We start from the raw sequence: 24915 nt of genomic DNA, 5'->3' as shown, positions 1-24915 counted from the left end.
GAATCCCATGTCGGGCGCCCGGTGCATGGAGCCTGCTTCTCCCTCTGCCTGTGTCTCTGCCTCTCTCTCTCTCTCTCTCTCTCTCTCTCTCTCTCTCTCTGTATGACTATCATAAATAAATAATAATAAAAAAAACTTTTAAAAAAACTGGCTATTGAATTAATTTAGAAAGAACTCCTAAAATATTGAGTACCACAAATACTTTAACTACAATGAAATTCATAATACTGAAGTAATTCTCAGAGGAAGATTTTTATTCAGTGCTATGATATCAGCAGATGAACAGAAACTTCAATAAAAAGGTTTCCGATGTATTGATTTATATGTAATGGCTAAATGGAATTTCACTTTGTAAAGTCTGTACAGAATAACAAGGAAACATTCATAATGATATGACCAATCGATTATGCCAACTAGGTGTGTTAGATGTGTAAGTTGATGTTGCCATCAGCCCCAGTCTGCACATCTTCCCTCCTGCTCAGAGAAGAAAACTGCATCTTTGTTCAGTTGATATACCTTTCATTATGTAATGTTCTCAAGAAAAATCATGCTTTATATTTTATATCCCAACAAATGCTAACAATAATGATGCCATCATTGAAAGAAACAAAGTAAGCCTATAATTTCTGTAAATAGCATCACTATAAAAGTTTTACAGCAATATGCTTCAGACTAAAAACAAACATATCTTGTTCATTTAAACAAATACACTCAGACTTTTCCACTTTTTATATATTCTATTTCATGAATAAGCACCTTAAATGGGGGGAGGATTGCGTTTCATAAATACACTAACTTGTACCTAATTTGCCACCAGTTACTAAGATAAAAGTGCTGAGAAGCTATTAAGCATTATATGCAACACTATCAAAAGATCAGCCATGAAAGAGCACAGCTTTACCAAAGAACTATGGAATCATAACTCTTTTTCACCAAAGAAGGATGCAATGAAATTTACAAAATTTGTGGACACAGACCTCTATTGAATTGTCAAGATTTTGAATAACTAGGTAGTCTAAGTCAATTCTCTCTGAAACTATTTTAACATCTGTGAAATGTAGAGGTTCCCTTTAAAATCCAAAATTCTTATTATTCCGCGATAAGCTAATTCTGCAATAAGCTACCTTGTGTTAGGACAAATTGAATATAGCAAGCCACTGACATTTTCAAGTCATATGAACTGAAACCTTTAGAAAAGTCCTTCATAAAAGCTGGTAGATTATTTTTAAAAAATTAAGTGACCCCTTTAGAATCTTAGTGATTCTATAAACACAGTCTAAATTCATTAATAAAGCTATAAATTCTTCCAGTAAGGAATACAAATGAACTCTAGCCTCCAATTCAGACGCTATTCCTGTAGTAACATGGACCGAAGTCCCCACAATCAAAACCACGAGGGAGGACAGCGTCCACCAGGAGACAAACGAGGACAGGGGCACAACATACTGGGCAACACACTGAGGCTAGGCTAGCACAGCTCAGCAGAGCACTCTAACCTTTTGGGTGGCGCCATAGCACCACAACCAGCATAGAAGGCATCTACAAGAAGAGCAACAGTGATGCAGAGCACAGCCAGGTACAGTGGGGCCCTGCACAAGGAAGCGATTTCCAAATGAAATTCACAACATCCATCCCTGGAGTCAAACACCTCCGCTTCCCAGGACAGAGCTTGCCCAGGCTTCATCCTCAGACACTCCTGAAGCCTCACCAGGACTCCTAACAAGCGAGGTCAGGCACGGCTGCCAGAAAACCCCAGTGTCTGTCTGTAAAGGGGATCGTCCACAAGGGATGCAAGCTGGCTTCAGGACCCCTCCCTGAGAACCTCTGTGCCCTGATGAAACCGCTTCTCCATGACACAGTCGACAGAGGGTCCCTCCGATGTCAACCTCACACTACGCAAAGGAGAACACTTCCTAAGATTTCCAAATCAAAGTCTTCTCATAATAAAAGTGAATTAAATAGCCACATGAATTAACAGTCCACACTGATATTATAGATAAATTTTTAAAAACTAATAATTTTCTAACAAATGACATTTTTGTCCCAAAGTCAGATGTTTTCCATTTATGGCAACACCAGTAAGAGAGTCACTTCTCCAGGATGCAGTAAAAGCACTTGCTTCACTAGCCAGAGGACTAAGTACATGTCTTTAATGTCACCTTTGCTTTGCTGTACAAAAAGCACATGATATGGGCATCTGGGTATGGGAAGTGATGGCCTTACTACAAAGACCTCGGAGCACAAAACTGGGCCAAAAATCCTCTTTGGTTATCCTGGGCCCCCAGTGGCTCCATGTTATTGTATTTATGCATTCAACAACAGAGTGAACATCTTTGGATTCACCACCAAAGCTAGACCTGGAACGTTACATTCCAGAGGGTTTTTTTAAAGATTTTATTTATTTATTTATTCATGACAGACACAGGGAAAGAGAGAGAGGCAGAGACACAGGCAGAGGGAGAAGCAGGTTCCACGCAGGGAGCCCGAAGTGGGACTCAATCCCAGATCTCCAGGATCACACCTCGGGTTGAAGGCACCGCTGGGCCACCAGGGCTGCCGACATTCCAGATTTTAATTTCTCCCAACCTCGTATTTCCAGCTGTGAATGATTACTTTCTCAGATTTTTTTTTCATTCTTTTATTATTTTCATCACCAACTCCCAACAGTGGAATCCACTTGATTAAACTGTTTTGGCTTTAAGCTCTTCTAAGAGGCACTAGAGACCTGAGACAGAAGGACACCCCAGAACCAAGCTGTGCCAAGACTGCAGGGCTGGACTCTCACAACAGCGGAGTTTGGGGCTCTGACTCAGTGGCCTTAGAGCATGTCCGGTTCCAACCGAGGATGTCCAAAGGAACTGAAATTATGTCTGATCACTCAGGCATCAAAATATTATGAATGTTAAAATTGCAAAAGTCAGTGGCCTACAGTTCAGGTAAAAGAGCTCTGCAAATAGAAAGAGACCTTCTTTATTCTGATTTGAGAACCCTATAGTTTCTCTGAAATGCAGAGAAGGTGCCTCATAATTGAGCGTCTTTGGGACTCTCTTCCAAGTTCAGATGGAGCACCCAGCTTTTTCCTTTGGTTTTATAAAGGCTATATTCTATGTATGTGTGGTTTCTTTCTGTTTTTTTTTTAATTAATTTTTATTGGTGTTCAATTTACCAACATACAGAAAAACACCCAGTGCTCATCCCGTCAAGTGTCCACCTCAGTGCCCGTCACCCATTCCCCTCCAACACCCGCCCTCCTCCCCTTCCACCACCCCTAGTTCGTTTCCCTGAGTTAGGAGTCTTTATGTTCTGTCTCCCTTCCTGATATTTCCCAACATTTCTTTTCCCTTCCTTTATATTCCCTATCACTATTATTTATATTCCCCAAATGAATGTTTCTTTCTGTTTAAGCAAAAGAGGAAACTCAAAAATTCATTGAAGATTTAAAATACATTCAAAAACTGCTATTATTACAAGTACTAATAAATAATAAACATTGGGCTAGTTATTTTGTTAAAATTTTTCCTCATCTTCAAAATCCGGTAATCATATAAACAATATATTTTTTTAAAAAACAAACCATAAATTTTTAAAAGCATGATATCCAGCAATAAGTCTGTCGCTTCCTATTTGTTGAGAATAAATGGCACATCCATATTACTTAATGGTAACTATGAAATGAGACAAAGACATTTTGAATCCTGGGAGAATAGAAAATTATCAGTAGTAATTAACATGCAAAAAATTGGGGTTTAAATAAAAATTTTCATAAGTATGTTCTGCTGAATCTGCTGTTTCCCACAATCATTGACTTGATCAGATTAGCATGGAAGAGGGGCTTCGGATATTCAGACATCAGCAACTGAACTGCTTTGTATGTTTTTACCTAAAAACAAGCATTTTTTAAATGACAGAATGCTATGCATACATAGACCATGATGTTTTCCCCTTGTACAACTATAAATCCATGCTCATATCACCTCAGCCCTGAGAACTGAGAGCAGGTGTCAGCCTCAGCTATCACAGCTGAGATGGAAAGCCACAGACACTCAGAAGAATGCACCTGAGCTTGGTACACTAAGAGGCAAGACCATCTATAAGTGCATAAAACTCTGTCAATCTGTAATACCTGTTTCATAGTGTGACTACAAATCATAGTAGTAGTCTATGATTTGATCATAGATCAAATTAAATCAGCAAAGATAAAGTCCATCTTGAGGCATCTAAGTGGCTCAGTAGGTTAAGCATCTGCCTTTGGCATAGGTCATGATCCTGGGGTCCTAGGATCAAGCCTCACGTCAGGCTCCCTGCTCAGTGAACAGCCTGCTTTCCCCTCTCCCCCTGCTCCTTCTCGCTCTCTTTGTCTCTCTCTCTCTCTCTCAAATAAATAAATAATATCTTCTTTAAAAAATAAGTCCATCTTAAAAAAGAAAAATTTCAATGAAGATTTAAACCCATCAATAGTCACTGAGTGTCAATTATCCTTTGAAAAACAGAGAAAGGAAGTCACCAACTATGCTCTCAAGAAATTATCTAGTGTGGGAATAGGGTATACACCACCTATTTTAAAAGGAATGTATTAAGTAGTACACTGAGCTCGGTGGGAAGAAGTGATTATAGAGAATGAGAATGTAGGGGAAGATTTACAGGGAGACAAAATCTGGACTTTGTTTGAAAGGACAACCATGCTGACCCACCTAGAGGACACAGAGCCATGTCTTCCAGTAGGACAAGGAGTGGAAACACCACACACAGTATGCTGAGAGTTTTTCATGCTACCTTGACCGAACTCCTATATCACACTTACTACACCATGGTAGGCCTAGGAAAGCATTCATAAAACAAGAAAGAACTAGAATTACATTAAACTCAATGGAAAGGATTCTTTCTCTGAAAAGCAGATCTCTATTGAGATCATATGCCAGAAACAACTCAAAATAAAATTAGGTTGATGCATATGAAAGTAATAATATTTGATGGTTTTCAACCAAAGTGTTAATTTACATGATTCAGTCTGGGGAAGTGATAACATTTTAGTAAGCATCAAATGACATCATGATTCTTCTGAAAGGGAATAAAGGATTGGCTGAAATGAAAGAGTGCTTTGGAAGAACATTAGGATTACTATGGGACCAACATGTCTCAAAGGGCACATTACTGTTTGCTTGTTTTCTCCTGTCAGCACTAAGGGTGGGAGAACTAGAATACCAGTGGAGATGTCCTTTGTGTTAAGCTCGCAGCTGATTGTACAAGTGACCCCAGGACCAAGAAATGGGGGGTGAGAGCTTAGAGAGTAGCCTATGTGAACCCTTGATTTTTCCTATTAGAGCTCCGTAGTGTAATGAGATGTAAACGTCTTGTTTATCATCTGTTAAAATGGTCGATGAAATTTGCTTTGATCCAACTTTATAAAAAGTATTGGAGAAAGGTTACAAGTTTCCTGAAAATTCCTCAGGAAAAATTTTAATCTTGGACTTTTATAAGCAACTACCAAGACATCATGAATATAAAGAACCTCTCACAAAAAGTCAGTACTGTATAATGAAACTGTATAAAAGTTGGTAATTAAGCATAATTGAAGGCTGCAGTGAACATATAGGCCTTTGTTCTTTTTAATTCTGGCACTGACTGGGAATTAAAGATAAGAGCTTAAGGCATATTTTAGTCAGAGTCCAGATGTATAAGCCCCAGTGTTCTAAAAGTAATTTAAGTGAAATAAAAGAAGAGAATGGCCAAAAATATTCTAGATGCCTGCCAGGGGAAAACACCTATACTCTGAACATTTAACATATTTCATTGATCCTATTTGGAATCATTTATTCATTGACCTTAAAAAGGTTAAAACAAAAGATATTCTTATATCCAAGATCTGTCTGAATTACTAAAGCATAGCAAAAAACAAAACAAAAACTCTTCAAATGAATTTATCACATTAAACAGCAATGTATGCTAAAGAAATTCAAACATTCATGCCAAAAAAAGGTATAGACAGTTCACTATCACCACAGAATCCAGTTATGTCTAGATGGTAATAAGAATACAGCAGACATCATTGTGATAACGATTATCAGTACTAACCATACAACTATGTTCTAATAACTCACAGAACTAGTACCAGATGACATAATTATAATGTATGCAGTATTATCAGTCTTCTGGATTTCCTATTTTGGGAGGTGGAAGTGTGGGGGGATATAGGAATTTCTAATCATACACATACCTACCCTTTATTCATCCATGTTCCACAGGAATATGATGAAAAACAAGATCCATTAAAGATGGAATGGATGAGAAAGAGACTCACAAAGGACAGAGGCCTTGGGCTGAGACTGCAAACAGAAAATATCTGGACTGGTGAGCAGGAGAGATGGGGTGCACTCTGAGTGCACGGGGGTTTGGGGGAAGGTGGAGCTGCAGTGAAAACCAAAGCATCAAGAAAGGAATAAAATGGGTTCTGGAGTTTTTTCTTTTTGAGAAAAAAATGTGTCTAACAAAATAAAACAGATGATTAAAAGGCTGATTTGCAGAATGGCTCTGCAGCCTGATTCAGAAGGACACTGGAACTGGAAGGATGGAATGGTCCAGGCAGCAAGCCAAGGACGGGAAACAGCGCTCACCAGTATCTGTCGCTGTGACAATGCTAACTCGCTTGCCCACAGTGTCTCCCTGGGGTCTGAACTCCACACTGATGGACAAATCATTCCAAGAGCTCTAACTTCTCAGTCTTCCTCTTAAGGACAGAGTGAAAGGTAACTGGCACTGGATTCAACATTTTTTTCAGCCTGATTCCAACCCAGTTTCCCAGTCTCATCCTAATTTCTCCCACAATCCCTTTAAACATTCCAGGTTGATGACCATTTCCTAAAGCATGCACAGGCTGTGGATCTTCAGTTCTTCACCTTACACCACTCTCCCCCAACCCTATGCCCAAGGTCACTCCAGGCACATGGGAACAGAACACGCCAGGCTCCCACGCACCTCCTAGAGGGCCTCTGACTGTGCTCTGCTGGGAAGGCTCTAACTCCAAATTACACTTAAAATGTAGCCTTGTAAAAAGGTCTTTCCAACCATCCATCCTAAAATAGCACCTCTCCAGATATTCTCTGGAATAGCACCCAATTGTCTTTCCATTAGAGCCTTATACTCAATATAAATCTCTTTTACCTTTATATGTGTTATATCTCTTTATCCTGACCCACAGACCATCAGCCCCAAATTTGAGGGGCATGAGAACAAAGGTGTATCATCATATTTAAACATCAATACCATCTGAATTTGGGAACACAGTATTAACCAGAGTAGTAAATGTTTACTACAAGAATAATTCAATGAAAAAATGAGATAACCTTTAACAGCACCCCCTATCATAACCCTTATGGAAGACTGTTTCCTCTCTTAAAACTTTTCTTTGCATCACTGTGTAGCTTGTCCTTTTCTTTATATACATTATGGACAACTGTACAGTAACTAATCTCTTCTAAAAACAAAGATCATATAATACTCGTGTCTTTTAAATGCCCAGCAAATATATACCCCATTAACACTTAAAATTCCTCTGCTACCAACATGAGAATTTCCTTTAAAGTAGTACGTATGGTATTCGATCAACGTAACCACAACGCAGTAAGATGTCCTTATTTCTGACTGAAGACATCTTGGTATAAAAGGTACACAATCCTCACTTCTTTCCCTGTGGAATACATATTAACTATGTCTGGCCAGCAAACTTTAGGAGCAAGCAGTCTTCAAAATAACAAATAATCTTGAGAAATAAAAAGCATAATTTGAACCAGTACAGGAAGAACACTAAGTTTTCAGACCTTAAAAAGCCTCATAATAGGACTGCATGCTACCAAATACATTGCACCAAAACCTAACAGCTGAAGGCATATGTGCTCACAGACAAATACTGACCCTACTTTATCAAAATTCCCATTACAAAACTTCCCTTGAATTATCTGAGCAGTGATTTATGTGAGGTGGTTATTGCTTACATAAAATGGGAATTTTCCCTAAGGGAAAAAATGATGAGACCCGAAGCAATAACAGTAAATAAAATGTGTACCATGAAATCCACTCCACTGTCTAGAGATGGACTACAATTCTGGCAATGAGCTTCCCAGCAGTAAACATAAAGAGGAAAACTCAATTATATAGGGGATGTGCTGGTACTTAAGACCAAAATGACAAGTTGTTTCAGAAAAGCACAACCTTTCCTGGAATTAAGACCAGAGAGAAACTGGCCCCTGAATCTCACAGGAAGATCTGACATATTTTCGTGAGCAGCAACCTGAGGACTATCTTAATAATAAAGACATGCATTTTATAAGGTTACTTCTTTAAACATCCTTAAGTGTAAGTCATTACCACAAAAACTAAGAAGTCCATTCCACCTTAGAAAACAAAAGCTAGGCAGTGAAGGCAAGGGGATCTCTTGTGATGGTGCTAAGTGAAGGGTAAGTGGAAGCACAAGAGGAAGGGAATGGAAGGAATATGCACTCAGGACAGCACGGGCAACCGCTGCACAGATGTCCAGAGGCCAGAGGCTCCCTGCAGCTCCTGAACCCTCTGCTGAAGGAGGATCAGGGCCGCCACTGCTCCACGGAAGCTGTGGAGCCAGAGGCAGGCAGGAGCCTGAAAGAGGGATTTCCATCCCCTTGGGGATGAGCCACAAGAATTAACCCTAACTAGGTCCGAATCCCTTCCCAAAGAGTAAGTTGGAAACTTCAACCAACAAATGAGGTTCTGAGAACCCAACCTTCTAGACCACTGACACCTCTGTTAACTTCCACCAGGAAAATTCATCAAGTCACAGTTAGAAAATACCCATTTCAGTAAGAAAACACTTGTCAGGAAGCAACCATAGAACATTTAAATTACCCATTTAATTGAGAAATATTTCCCAGACACTGACAAGGTATCTTTCGTGGAAAATATATACTTATCTCTGTATGCACCTTAATAACTTGTCAGTTTAAATCTGTAACGTATAAAAGGAAATTTTCTAAAAATAATAAATAACCTTGGTTTTAGATGAATTGATGGGACTTCTATCTTTCCACATAGAAGTGATAACTTAGCAGGGCTATATGTCTGTTCAGTCCTACTTGTTCACAATAAAACCGTAGTAAATGATCACAAGATACTAATTCTATTCTACCCTGGATACTGTCTGCAGATGGAGAAATGAGAAAAGACCGAAGAAACAGAGTCCTGAGCTCATGCAATACTGAGGTGTAAAGAAGATATGTTTTCCTCCATTTTGGCTCAAGAGTTATTTCTGGTATAAATATATTTTTTTACAACAGAAAAGAGCCTATAAACACTCTATTTTTCTTAAAGTGGGCCCTCATTTAAAAAAAAAAAAGATAGAGGGGATCCCTGAGTGGCGCAGCGGTTTGGCGCCTGCCTTTGGCCCAGGGCGCGATCCTGGAGACCCGGGATCAAGTCCCACGTCGGGCTCCCGGTGCATGGAGCCTGCTTCTCCCTCTGCCTGTGTCTCTGCCTCTCTCTCTCTCTCTCTATCATAAATAAATTAAAATTAAAAAAAAATAGTTTAAAAAAAAAAGATAGGAAAGAAAAAAAGTACTGCTAACCATTTGGGTAAGAGAAGAAATGAGAGGGGAAGACCAATATGCAGTGGGCGAGTAATGGTGATAGTGAGCCTAAGGCCAGAAGGAATAAAGTGACCAACAAGTTTTACAAAGAACACTCCACAGATATCACACAATGGTCACACAACACAGAGTAAAATATCTCAGTACATCCATGAGAATAAGGTATCCATTTCAGTGGTAGAACAGAAAACAGTATTTACCCTACAGACATTCATAAGGAATAAACTGAAGAAGATGACAATCCTTTTTTTTTTTTTAAGTAGATTCCATATCCAGCACTCAGCATGGAGCCCAATGTGGGGCTTGAACTCAAGACCCTGAGATCAAGAGCAGAAAATAAGAGTCTGAGGCTTAATCACCCTGATAATGATACTTTAATACAGAAAATGAAAGCAATTATGACAACTTAGCCAAAGGAACACAGTTCTTTCAAATGGACAATCAAGTGACAATAACAGGAGTTAATCTCATACTCTTCTGATAGGAAAAATTTGAAAATCTCTAGATAAGTGTAATTCAGAATTTTTATAAACTGTATTATTCTCTCATTTAAAGGTAACTTAAGTTTTTGGGGTGCCTGGGTGGCTCAGTCGGTGAAGTATCTCCCTTCGGCTCATGTCATGATCCCGAGGTCCTGGGATCAAGCAGGGAGCCTGCTTCTCCCTCTCCCTCTGTCCCTCTTCCCTGCTATACCCTCTCTCTCTGATTAACAAAATCTTTAAATAAATAAATGTAATTTAAGTTTCTAATCAACCCAAATTACCGTTAGCAAAGTTTCAAAGACAACTGCATGTGCACATCTATATGCTTTTTTCTAGGAATGTTTAGGTTTGGGATACTTTCATGTTTTAAGAAAAAGTTATGTTTCCATCTAAACTGAAAAGCAGGTAACAATGATACTTTCATAAAGTGTTAACTTTTAAATATAAAAATTTCTGAAAAAGAAAAGAAAGGAAAGGAGACAAGAAAGACCCCAAAGCCCTATAGGGTATCACATCTGGTAGTCTGGTCCTAATGGCTTACAGCAAACCAGAACCAAGTATCAGAGCTGCAAGTACTTCTATTTCACAGTTGGTCTAGGTAACACCTGGTATGTATAAAAATGTGAGGGGAAAGATTTTACTTATCAATCTTGATTGATCTTATCAATAAGATCAAACATAGTATTAAAAGGAAGATAGCTAATCACAAATTCCAAGTGTCTGGTAAAAAGAGATAGAGCCAGCATAAATGAAAAGAGCTCAGGGATCTGAAACAGGTCTAGGGAAAACCCATTCTCCTGAACAAAAGCACTGATCAATCCTGGGCTCATCCTGGGGTCTAAAGACTCCCCATGTCGACCATAACGCAGAGTTTCGCAACCTGAGTAGATGCCTCCCAAATTGCTTCACTAAAGAAATACTAAGGTTTTTATCTGGATATTAATTAACAACTTGAAAAAAACAGGTACATTTCCTTTGTTATGAAATTATTTAGCTCTTAGACTCTCTGACACATGTATCTAGTTTAAAATCCTCTATTGGAAAAAGTGGTTTGGGCGTAAAAGTCCCCTGAGACGCTGTCAGGGCAGATAACTTTGCTGGCCCCTGGACACCACAAACACCAGAATCCCAGTGAGCCTTTTCCCCTCCTGCTATTTACAATCACTCAAAGCCCAGCTGACTTCTACACAGGGAACTAGGAATGCCATCTCCTTCTATTATAATATGCACCTGACTTCCACATGAGAAAAACTTATTAGGGCTGTTTCAGTGGTGGTAATTGTGCATAGGCTCGTTTTCTTGATTACTATTAGCAAACTCAGTCATAAAGATACTTTGGCTTACTATATTACAAACAGAATTACTTATCTAAAATAAATACTTTAGAATGAACTTGCAAATTAATTGGAGTTTATTATTTTGGAATGTGAATCGAATGAGGCTATATTCAGTTACTTATATTTAAGTGTACAAGACTTCAGAAATACAGTAGTGTACTTAGTACCTTAAAGTAACTTCATGCAAATTTAGGGACAAAAAAACATGTTCTTACACAAGCCATCACTTCAGGTGTCCATGAAGTCAAACATATATATTTGAAATTGTCTAGCTTTCTGTGCTAATGACAGTCATGCTGACAAAATTTACTGGTTCATCAAACTATAGTGCAAATATATGAATTTATTTGTAATAAATTATCATTTTTGCATATATCAGTCAAAGCACAAGGCCTAAATACTTGCAAACAAAATGCATTATTAATTTAATTGTCACAGCCTATTTGGTTAACTTCTATTACTATTTGCTATAATATGCAATGCATAAGAAGGAAGAATCAAATTTAAAACATAAAAAAGTAAGTTGATTATTTTGTCCTGGAGAAATTAAAATACAGCAAGCTTGCAAAATTATAGCCAAGGCATTAATGTTTTAAATAGGTAAGAAAAAAATGTTTAACTTAATTTAAAGAACAGTTATGCCCAAAATGAAGGTTCAAAATGCTGATAAAGAGTTTCTTTGTTTCCTAAAATCATTAAAAGGCATCAATTCCCTCCCCGAGGTAGGAAGAAAGGTGGAATGGGAGCCCTTTGGCACTGACTTTGCTAGTACAAAGTGCTAGACTTTGCTACTTGAATGTGACTCTCCCCAACTATGCAGGTCTACTGGGAAAGGACACTGCGGTCGGGGTCCGGGCCTTCTGACTTAGTATTTTTGTGCAGTGAGAGGGAGCACCCTAGAAACAAGTGTCCTAAACGAGAAGGCTTCTGAAACACAGAGGTCATTTAAATAACAATTCAATGGATGATGCCCAGTTGAGAGGATCTCAACAGTGTGGACTACATGGGGGTCAGGACCCAGAAGATGGTATGTTTTCCCACTTGAGGTTCCTTTTCTGATTTTCAAGTCAAAACCAGATTAATGCCGGAGAAAAAGCTAACCACGTCTCAAAGGGTAGGAAGACATGCTATCTTTCTCTTGCCATTGTGTAGCCTCCCTCTAGGTGTCAAGGGACAAAATGAGCGGAAACAAGCAACTATTCCTGGAGTATACAGAAAACGTAATGGAAACCAAACAGTACATCTGGGCTCTTCACCCTCCTGTCATAATACACAAGAGGTATCTACTGTATTTAAGTGCCTAAAGGATAAAAATATGTATCGGGTAATGAATTTTTCATTGTTTGAAACGATATGAAAACTTATTTTACCTTTTTAAATTCCTAAATAAAAAGCAAAATTTTGAACTGAATTTTGCTTTAAAAAACAATTTCAAAACTCAAATGTTTTGAACATTTGAGTTCAAAACATATACTAGCTACCCAGTAAGGGAAGTATTTTCTTTTCAGTAATCATCTGATCTTTTTTCATTCAAAATTTATTTGGGGAACAAAATATACTAAGTACCTGTATGTAAAGATTCTCAAGGTGAGATAATTAGTACAAGAAAGGACAATGGGATTAGAGTCAGAAAAATAACAATTCTAACATTCATTAATTAAAAACACTGAGTAAGTTACTACATATTCCTGAATCTCAGTCCTTAGATCTAAAAACCTGGAATAATAATGCACTGCTAATAATAATTCAGAGTGATTATTGAGATAATGCACGTAAAAGCAACAAAAACATAGTATTACAAATGTTTTTGCTTCCTCTTCCTTATACACTCATGAAACAAAACTTTGACAAGTTCCAAATTATAATTTAAGTAATAAAGAATTTGTTGAATTTTAAGAATAATGCATTCAGGATATGTTCAATACATAGAGTTTGGCTCAAATTAAATATAATGCTGCAAAGAGAAGTACCAGAAATCAAAAGATAAGGAGTAGGCATACATAGCACTCAATATTTTGACAAAATAGTCACATCCAAACTAAAATGCTAAAGAAAATAATATGCCTTCAATAGAAGAGTCAAGTTAAACTGCTTGTAAACAGAAAATATTGGTAAGAGCATTTTAAATTTTTTAAAAAGGCAATTAAACATTTGCAAATAAGGAAGAGGTCCTTGGAAGTCCTAAGCTGCAGACTTGTAGAACAAACTGCATCTTTACTGACATCTTTAAAAAGTACTAAAAACCTAAAGTTTCCAGGAGTGTCTACAAGAGTTTCCAATACCATCTTAGAGGATTGGGGGTAAATATCCCATGTCTTTGAAGGAAAGAAAGAGAAATTCTCACTAGCTCTGAGTTGTACATTTTGCAGATTCAAAAATTTTAGAAGTAGCCATACTTCTATAGAAGTAGCTATACTCATCTGATAGCTGACATTGCTATATTTCTGCTCACCTAATATAATTAAGTGTATGTGATGAAGCTAATTATGATACAGTAGCAGGAAAAAAAGAAAGCCTGGCAGTTGATGACATAATAATTGTGGTGTTATTTTTCATGACATGGCAACTATAGTATTATTTTGGGGATGACACAAGATGTATTTCTTTTTTAGTATCAGCAATGTTTAATTCTACAGTAAGAATTTGAAAATACTGCTTTAAAATTTCAAAATAAAAATACAGAAACAAACAAAGTTTACTTTTACATCATTATTTTAGCTCATTCAAACACATGTGCAGAGGTCAATCCCCTCCAAATAAACTTGTCTACTGTTTCAACGTTATTTCACAATTTCACACATTCAAAGTCCTTCAAATCTTTGCAAATATTTTTAGATCAGAATTTTTAGAATTAAAAGGACATTAAATTTTTGTGGAAGAATGGTATGAAATACAATATTCAACAATGGAGTACCAAAAACTCAAAATATGATGAACTAATTTGATAAACATTCTAGAAGTCACATCATTAAACATGGCCTAAAATGCAAATATAATTGTATTTATTAAATTTTTTTAAATGAGTGAAAATTACCTTTCTTTTGGGGTGCCAACTCCATGTTTGCCTAGTAGATGAGTATTTAAGTGCTTCTTCATTACAAAAGCAACCCTAAAGAAAGAAATAAGAATAATTATAGAACTAAAACATGACTCTGCTAAAAATATGTCCATAAAGTATTTAAAAACAGGCATTTATATGTGGATATAACATGAAAATGCACATTACAGTAGCACTCCTGGTAAACAAGAAGCCTGTCTATAGATCAAATGTACTGTCATACCTAAAAATCAGAAGAAATAACTGTATTTAAATTAACTGGCTCATTTTCTTACTCAGGTACACAAGCGGGCAGAAACGGTGACTGTAGCTCAGTCACTGTACTTCCCCATCATCAGAAAGACAAAGCAAAGCCTTGACCTAACTGATACTGCCCTGTAATTGAGCCCAAACTTCAATAATGAAAGTTTGAGAAAATACCATTTTATTAAATATTTAAGGGACTATAAAAGAGAAAATGAATAACCTCCATGAAGCTTCCTTGATAACAAGGCAATAATTTGAAAAGAGGTCTTTAAAAATGATGTAAATGTTTATTGTGGCATAAGAAAAAAAAATGTACTTAAGTGCCAAAAAGATGTCAATAAATAAAACAAACAAAAAGTATTACCTGACATGCTATGTTATTTTCTACACAAATCAGCTTAATTCAATTCTGAGGACATAAATATAAAATGGACCAGAATCAGCAGCCAGTCCATAGAACACCAATCTCCTTCCGAACACAGTACAACATCAATTTAATTACATCGTGATTATTTAAAACAATTTAAATCTCATTCAGAAGCATCAAACTAAAATGGTTCTCTTGATAAGCAAAAAAAAAAAAAAAAATTGTTATAACTTTCAGTGTAAAAGGGCTTGCAAACATTTTTGTTAATTATGTATTACAGCTGTCCTTCATAAAGTTAATTACCAATAGCTGAAAGGCAACAGAATCTATTTGCATATGTACATGAAAGGCATGACATATGCAAAAATATGATTTTAATTAGCATTCTATGATATGAAGGGCTACAAATCAAATTGGCATGTTATAAGATTCTTAACATTAAACGCTGAATTCATCTGGACATGTTTGCACAAACGGGCAATGTAAGGCTGTAAAGTACTGTGGCCCTTACAAAAGAGACATGTCAAACGCTAAGACTAAAACAATTTCTAAAAATGTGAATGCCTCTCTTTTCTTTTTGCTTCATGTCTGGCCTATTTTGGTTCTATTCCTTTAATATTAGGGTTTCGAGGTTAAAATAATATATTTGAATTTTGTAAATGACTGTGACTTCATTATTCAAATAATGTATTTGTATACACTGAAAATGGCACTCATTCTTTTTTATATATAGGTAATAACTATGGACAATAGATGCTTGACACTATAAATAACTGAGCACACTATGAATCATTAAAATGGAAAAATAATGATTACATGTAAAGAATCAAACTGTGATGATATTAAAGGCTTAGCAAAAGTAATAGTACAACATATTCTATATTTGTTCCTGCTTGATTCGGACAAAATAAATAACATTTTTCATTTCCTTAAAAAAGAATGTAGTAATAACAACAGTCCGCTTAAGTCATAACTTCCCTACAGTCCTCTATTTTCCTATAATTAAAAAAACATAAAGCTAATAGCAAAGAGCAAAGGTTAAAAGCCCAAAGTTGCAAAGCACAGCTTATTTACATGACCAAGTATAATTTAAGAGATGTGAGCTCAGAACCACAGTGCAGTTTCTAAAAGAAAAAAATTTTATTAATTAAAATGTGTAAGTTTTAAGAATTGAAACAAAAATATTACACCACACAGGGGAACAAACTAAAAAGTACAGAGAGAGGGAAAGCTTCCACCTAATATAATTCTTAAATTACCTGCTGAATGTCTAGAATACTAAATATTTAGAGGAATAACAATTTTTTATTATAGGAAAAATTTATAATACTAAAATACAACTCAATTATAGTCAAATGTAAAATGTTCATTTATCCAAAATCAGACTTCAAATAAGTATAAAGTCTTTAAATTTGGGCTACATGAGCGCAACTAGCATCAAAGTCTCAATGTCATCCTCAATTAAAAAATGTAAGTCAAGGGATCCCTGGGTGGCGCAGTGGTTTGGCGCCTGCCTTTGGCCCGGGGCGCGATCCTGGAGACCCGGGATCGAATCCCACATCGGGTTCCCGGTGCATGGAGCCTGCTTCTCCCTCTGCCTGTGTCTCTGCCTCTCTCTCTCTCTCTCTGTGACTATCATAAATTAAAAAAAAAAAAAATGTAAGTCAAGTCTGACTAAAATAATCTCACCAACACATCTGAATATAACATTACCAGCAAACTATGATTACTGAATGCAGTCTACCTCTCACTGCCACCATCACAGTGTTGCTTGATTATTTTTAACATCGTAACTGCTTTGGAAATTTTGTAATCTACCCATCACCAGAAATAAAACAGTCCCAAAGCTGAAAAGCTATACAATCAAAATGCCTTGCTCCTGATAAAATATTTATGCCTTTATACACACATTGTGCTTCTGCAAGAGGACTAGTCTCTTACTGCGTGTGTCACTAATATGCAAAGTCAGTTAAGGTCGTGCCTTCATGGAGCTTCCGTCCTATAATGTGTAGCTTCCGGACAGGATGCAGTGGCAACCAGCCTGCCACACCCCTGCAAGGACATACTGGTCACATGGGCACACACCAAGTCACACACCCGATAGGGAGAATGCTTCAGGACCACTGAAGTGCACAGTGACCAAACCAGAGTCCCTGCTCAGAAAATGTAAAAACAAGTGCAGGTAACAGACAAGAACAAAAAGTAAAACGCACAGCATCTCAAATAGTGTGATAAGCAGTAGGAGGGAAAAAAAAATTAAAAGCAAGAAGACCTGCAGCATCAGCCCAGAATCATTTGTACTCTGGACAGCTCTGGGATGTGGTCCGGGTAGAAGGGGGCAAGAAGTGGGCAGGGGACAGGGCAGCAAGGCAGGGTGGCCACGACAGCAGCCGGGAGCCCGTCAGTGGGGCCTGCTCTTGGAGCCAGAGGCATTGGAAGGGAAGGGAGGACAGGACAGGACTGAGCCTGGGCTCAGACCCCAGTGATCGGGGAAGCCGGTGGCGCTGGTGTGGGAACCAGGAGAGACCGGTCTGACTCCCTGCTGCTTGGCCCAGAGCAGGGACCAGGGCAGGGCTGGGTGGGGAGGGCTCTGCCAGATATATCCAAGAAGAGGCCAACCCACTGGTCTTGGGGTCAAGAGCGAGATCCAGGCTAGAACATACACTCTGAGGCGATCCATCTGCCAATGCCTGACAATCTGAAGGAACACCTTGAAATAATAAAAAATATATATATATTATACATATATATAGTGTTTTTTAAATATGATTGATTTCCAAGTACCAAATGATGCCTAAAATAGCATCACTTAAAATTGTTTTTGGTGTCAAAAGAGCAGCACAGTAATAACATTAACACCCTCACTATAGATTTCTACTTTCCATACAAACATTTCATATTTTAGCTTCCAATTTTAAACTAATTTCTCCTACACGATCTATTGATCTAATCAGAACCTCTTCCTTTATTCCTTTAGGTTTTATCACTGCAGAATTATTTCCACTTGAGAGTCATGAAAGATTATCTGACTGGTCTATTTAAGTAAATAGACCAGGGAGAGATATGAAAAGCAACAGAAACCAAGATCACAGCATATCAGCATCCCCAGCTCACACACTCAAGTCAGGGTGATTCTGTGCAGGTTCACACAGGCTGTGTTTCTCCAGAACTCGAGCAAAGAGGAGAACAGTAGTATGTTTCTCGACTTTTTGCTATCTTGTTATTTCTGTGTCCTTTGTCTCTCTAGAAGGGCAGACATTCCTCAAAGACCAGCCTGTAGGACAGAATATCCAGCTACTTGCATATTTCTGGTGATCAGGTCAATATAGGCCATAGAGTTCATGGGAAAAATAAATGGCCAAACACAAGAACACAGTAAGTTAAGAATCTGGAAGACATGTGAATACGGGACTATGATGCGAGGATATGTATGTATACTACTGTCTTACTGTGGGATCCGGAGCCCCCTACCCAGTTCTCCCAATGGTCCCCTCGACACTCACACCACATGCTCCCAAACTGCCTGTCACGATGCCGGCTTCACCCAGTGAAAAAGCTGGGTGAGCCAAACAGTAACATAACTGACAGTGTTCAGTCACTGCTGAAGAAGCAGAAAATTTAAAAAACAAAAAACTGACAAACACCAGGGGCAGCTGGCAAAGACTAGCCTGGAATCAGGCTCTGGTGGTCACTGTCCTGAAAAATGCTGGGGAACTAACTCCACACCCAGGTGACCAAAGCAGCATGTGTCCTGCCAACAGCAGTTCAAGGGCAAGGGCAGACAGTGAGCATGGGGACAGAAAGGAAGCGGAGAGGCAAACCAGCGCCGTAGGACGGCGCTGCCAATAAGCCTTGTGCAACTTCGAGAATACTGAGTATGTTCCCTGAGTTGCAAGCCCCTGAGTGGCAATGGCAGAAAAGCAGTGCTTCACAGGAATTTTATAAGAATTAAAGAAACAGGGCAGCCTGGGTGGCTTAGTGGTTTAGCGCCGCCTTCAGCCCAGGGCATTATCCTGGAGACCTCCAGGCAGAGGGATCGAGTCCCACGTCAGGCTCCCTGCATGGAGCTTGCTTCTCCCTCTGCCTGTGTCTCTGCCTCTCTCTCTCCCTCTCTGTGTCTCTCATGAATGAATAAATAAAATCTTAAAAAGAAAAAAAGAATTAAAAAAACATCATAGCATGAAAAGCAGGTAAGGACACTTAATGAATAATAGCTAATAGTCACCCTGTCATTTATACATATATGTGTTTCTAGATACATGTATATGTACATGTGTGTATATACAAGTAAATATATATATATTTATATAAATATATATAGTGATATAGTTACATCTAGGGAAAAAAAACAGTTAGTGATATAGTTATATCTAAAAAAACAAAAAAGTTCAAGGATGTCAACTACAAAAGCTTCCATCCCATAGGGCCAGTTAACACCTTAATTGACACACAACAGCTTTAAAAAGATCTCAGTTCATGTACGTAAAATAACCTAAAAGGTCAAGATACAGAGATCTGACAATCTAACACTTCAAACAAAAACACCTGCCTATGTGAACACCAGTTGACCTGAGATGTAAACAAGCACTCACTTTGACTCATTTACATTAGATACCTCTCTATTTATATCAATCTCCAAGAAAGGCAGGGGAGGAGGACAGGGAAACCAAGAAAGCACTCCAAAACTAAACACAGCAACAAGCAAAAAATAATGAATGGTCACACACATCCAAATGGCCAAAAATCCATGGTCTGTTTTGTTCCTCCTGCACAGTTTGACTTTGAGTGCCAAGTCTCGGAATTAAAAATAATAATTTTAACTAACTGGGAGAAAGAAAGAATGCCTTGAATGAGTAAAAATTCTAAACTTTAGTATTTCTTTAAAAGAAACTTATATTCAGTATTTTCCAAGCCTTTATGCACATATTCCAAACCCTAGAGTCCCCTAAGAAAGGAAGCCTACACAAAGAACTGCATCCCCTATCACCCTGCCCCTTTCCCAGGACTTCACTGGTGCTTTGCATCTCTGTCATAGACCACCTCCCCCTGCAATCCCATATGCACTCTCTGCCCCCTCCCCACCCATAACAAAAGGCCCTCACTTTCCTACCAAGTGCACAGCTTGGGTTTCTATCAATCCTCTAGGTACCACCAAAGATGCAGGGGACACTTCAGAGGAACACCTCACAGGCAGTGTCCTAGGTTAACCCCTTCACAGTACTGTTGCTCAGACGTATTCACTCTGCAAGTTCAGACATGTTATCTAATAAGGTGCCTTCGGTTTCCTCATATATCAAATGGGATGGTAGTAACTGCTCCTACCTAATAAGGGTGTGATGAGGATGACATGATTATTGTTTGCACAGTACAGAACATGGTGACTCACACATTCTTAACATTACACAAATCTTTGCCACTTTTAGCACTAAACCACCCTAGGCTCAAAGGTTCTAGACATAAAAACACCATCCCCAACATCCTACCTCATCCCCACTGGCCAGACCCTCTCTGAAATCAGGCACCAAGTTAGCAGGAAGAGGAGCTGCCTGCCACACTGTCCATCTGTTTAGGAATCCCATGTTCATAAGAACTATAGTGCAATTCAAAGTGATTCAATTCAAATGCTAATTAAAAGGTTCACATGTTTTAATACCTTCACTAAGCACTGGGGGCCCAAAACCAAACAGCACTCTGGGCCTGAGCAAAGAACAGAGAGCAGCAAGCAATGATAAAGAGTGTCAGGTGCGGGCAGCCCCTGTGGCACAGCGGTTTAGCACCACCTGCAGCCCAGGGCGTGATCCTGGAGACCCTGGATCGAGTCCCACATCAGGCTCTCTGTATGATGCCTGTTTCTCCCTCTGCCTGTGTCTCTGCCTCTCTCTCTCTGTCTCTATGAATAAATAAATAAAATCTTTAAAAAAAGAGCGTCAGGTGCCATCACTGAGATCACAAGCAGAGACGGCAGACAGCAGGAGTCTCCTCAAGGTTCCAGAGAGGCCTGGGAGCAGAATGGTTAAACTCATTCATCTGTGCAGATTCCAGGCCCAGGGAACAGGACATGCAGTGGGGAATGAAATAACGTGGGTCGAGAAAGACTGTTAGAGAATTAGGTACAAATCTGAGATACCAAAAGAAAAAAAGAGAAAAAAACCAGCAGAGTATTAAATCATGAAGGGTCTTACAAGTAAGTCATGCCAAAAACTTTAGATTTTTGTCCAGATTCTCAACATTTGCCAAATATCCTACAACCAACTACTCTGTAGGATGTTACTAGTGATATTACCAAAAGGGGAGGGAGGGTAGGGGGTCAAGCAAGCCTGTGGCAAGGCTGGATTAGAAGAGTAAGAGTCCGCAGGCTTCCCATGTGAAGGAGTTCATGAGCACAGAGTCCCAAGAAAGGAAGGGGAGATGTGCACAGCTCTCCCTGAGCTTAGTGGACCACTGAATATTTTTGTCATAAAAACCAATGTCCATCTCCTAGAACTGTGTCCTCAGGACATGATACAGAAAATGCTGCTGTGGAGTCCGGGGAATGCTGAAGGGACACAGGAGTATGATGGACACACACGTTCTAAGGCATCAGTTCTGCAGTCCACGCTGGGATCAGACCTTCACCCAGCCCCTGACCAGTCACAGGGGTGACCCTGCACATCTCTTTTTGAATCACATGGATCCTTTCCTTCCTAATGTATAGCATGGAATAATCCTACTTAGAAAGGTTTAAAAATGAGCTAACAAAAATGCATGATTTAGTGCTGTACCTGTGACACTACAATCATTCAATGACTCCTAAGTAATACACGTAACACTAAGCAACCAACAAGGATCTGAGGGGACAAAGGCGAACAAAATGCAACTTCAACTTCAACCTGCACAAGGGTTGGAATCCAGGTCGTGGAAACAGAAGTCTGAAGACATAATGTCAGCACGACCAGGAAGAAACAAGACATATATTTAAAAATAGGGCTGAGGGTGCAATAAACTTCTCAGCACCACAACTGGGAATTTGAAAAGTTTCCCTCTTGCCCTAAAATCAACAGTACTGACCAACCAAAGTCATCTAATTTTCACTGAGCACAAGATCAGTGCAAGGAAGCAACTTAATTTTCATCACTGTACATATTTATAAGCAACATTCTTTGAATGCATTAAACCTCGAAAGGCTAAAATAGAAAGGATATACAGAATATTAAATAATGATTCTCCAAAGAACAATCACAATCCATTTCCCCACGTAAGTTCTAGATATACAACAATATATTATCAATAATGTGATTTGACATTTGGAGCAAATGTCACTTGTCATTAAAAATATATGTGGAAATTTTTGCCATTTTGCTTAATATGTCTTTTTTATGATTAACAAGGTATTACCATTCTGAAAGTGACTGTAAATGAAGACTACTTTTATACTATAGTTTCACATGTTAATTTCAGTTTTTAATGGGATAGTATAAAAGATAGATGACTTATAGATTTTCATATTGCCATAAGTGTGTATTTCTCCTCATGACTCCACATCACAGGAGCAATGGCCCCTGAAAGATGTCCACATTCTCATCTCCGAAACTTGTTAGGATATAAGGCAAAGGGGAATAAAGGTGGCAAATGAAATTAAGGTTGCTAATCAGCTGACTTTTATTTTTTTAAACATTTTTTTTAATCTTTATTTATTTATGATAGTCACAGAGAGAGAGAAAGAGGCAGAGACATAGGCAGAGGGAGAAGCAGGCTCCATGCACCGGGAGCCCGATGTGGGATTCGATCCCGGGTCTCTAGGATCGCGCCCTGGGCCAAAGGCAGGCGCCAAACCGCTGCGCCACCCAGGGATCCCTCAGCTGACTTTTAAACAGGAAAATTATCCTGGATTATGTAGGTGGACTCAATATAATCACAAGCATCCTTAAAAGTGGAAGAGAGATGGAAGAAAGGAATCAGAGCAGGAGATGGACACATGAAAGCAGGGCCAGAGGACAGTTACGTTGCTGGCTCTGCTGTTGCTGGGCCTGAACATGCAAAAACCGAGCCAATCGCCAAGGAATCTAGGTGGATTCTGTTAGCCGACATGCGACCATCTTCCTCCCTAACAACCTTCTCCCAGTGGCTTGAGAGTTCATTAATGAATCTTACCTGTCTCCATTAGTATAATGAGGGATGCAAAATGATAACATTCTATCATTCCTCCTACATTTATTAGAATGACATTCTTCTACAAAGAACTTTACCATTTACCCTGTCTCATGCTCTCTTCTCTTGCTCCCTTTCAAGAATTTTCAATGGACTCTTGGATTTTCAATTTACAATATGTTTTATAATCAATTACCATAATTATGCCTTATTATTCTCAAACTGAACCCAAACTGGCCAGTGGAGATCCTTCAATGCCGGTTATCTTTTGACTTCACTCTTCCTAGTACTTGAGCATCTCCTTCTTTTCTAGCAGATGTTGCAAGCTCACCAGGCCCCTTCCCTGCGGTAGACCTGGCACCAGCCCTAGTCTCTCACAGTAAGGAGTGGCATGTACAAAGCAAAATCTGGGCGCTAACTCTGATGGCCGTTATCGGGAGATCAGTGAATGGAAGCCCTTTTGGTGCACAATGGTGGAAAATAAATAAAAAACACAAACAAATAAATATGATGCACATATTTCCTGGTGGCCAGGAAAGAAAACATATAAAGAGGATCCCAACGGTACTGGCTACTCTTGGTAATGAGTATTCATTACAACTATCAACTGTAGCTTTTCATTATTCTACAACACTATGTAACAGGTTTTCAAGTAGCATACAAATATGTTTTTATATTTAAAAAATCACATTATATATATACATATACATGCATATATATATACAGATATATATATATATATATATATATATATGCAAAGCTTTCTATTCAAGCGATTCTTTTTGTGAATCCTCAAAGTGTAAATGTACAGTTCACTACCACTTTCTAAAGGCTCTAATAGCATGCTTCTTTGCACAGGTTCTAAACTACTCCTGAACATTCCCTGCTTCTCACTACTGTCAACTCCTCTCCTTCCTCTTACCTTCAAACGGTGACATTTTCATTTTTACTTCAGAGTTGTAATTCATTTCCTGGGTGTCATGCATAACCTCTTTGTGGATGACTCTAAAATATCTATCTCCACCCATGGCCTTTCCTGGGGCATTTTTTCTTCTCTGAACTGACAATACCTTAAAACACGTCTGACCCTCAGTTATGATTTTCCCACACTAATGGTCTCTCCAAATTTCCCTAATTCTAGCACCAGTAACACCTTATCAATTCAATAATCACATCCTCAGGTTCATAAATCATCACCTGTTTCTTCACAACTGTTCCCTATCAAGACAGTATACACTTCTCTATCTGGTATGATTATACTACAGCAACCATTTTACGAGAGTGTTGAGGCATCAAGCTCTTTCCATTGCAATTCACCCCCTCTACCGCCATCACATCATCTTTCTATAAACAAGTTCACACTGCACCTCAGCTCATAAACATTTAATGATTCCTTATGGAACTGAATAAAGCACCAAGCCTTAAAAAGCAAATATTAGTTTTCAATAGTCATCTGAACCAGCCCAATTCTAGAATACTCCCTCAAGAAAACATCTGAAAAAAAAAAGGCAAAAAAGCTGCTCTCCAATTAAAATATAAAAATATCCTAAATGCTCAGGAATAATGACATGATTATATTAGAGTATTACCAATAAGAAGTACAAAAAATTTCTCAAGGCATATTAGATCTAAAAAGACAAAAGCATTATATACAATGTAACACTGCATACAATATAGACACTCACAA

At 38.4% G+C, this 24915-nt stretch overlaps 1 protein-coding gene across 3 annotated transcripts in view; it reads right to left on the bottom strand.

The window, feature by feature from the left end:
- ZNF407 (zinc finger protein 407) overlaps window positions 1-24915 on the bottom strand; it is a 448632-nt gene that overhangs the window by 262461 nt on the left and 161256 nt on the right. For all 3 annotated transcript variants that reach the window (XR_005985480.1, XM_041739732.1, XM_041739733.1), the window contains exon 4: window positions 14465-14539. Coding sequence is in view for 2 of the 3 variants with exons in the window: in XM_041739732.1 (XP_041595666.1) it covers window positions 14465-14539 (75 nt within the window). In the remaining variant the exon portion in view is untranslated. The remainder of the gene's footprint in view (window positions 1-14464; window positions 14540-24915) is intronic.

Source organism: Vulpes lagopus, chromosome 24 (genome assembly GCF_018345385.1).
Source record: "Vulpes lagopus strain Blue_001 chromosome 24, ASM1834538v1, whole genome shotgun sequence".
NCBI classification, from domain to species: domain Eukaryota; kingdom Metazoa; phylum Chordata; class Mammalia; order Carnivora; family Canidae; genus Vulpes; species Vulpes lagopus.
This window is presented reverse-complemented; position numbering and strand designations above follow the sequence as displayed.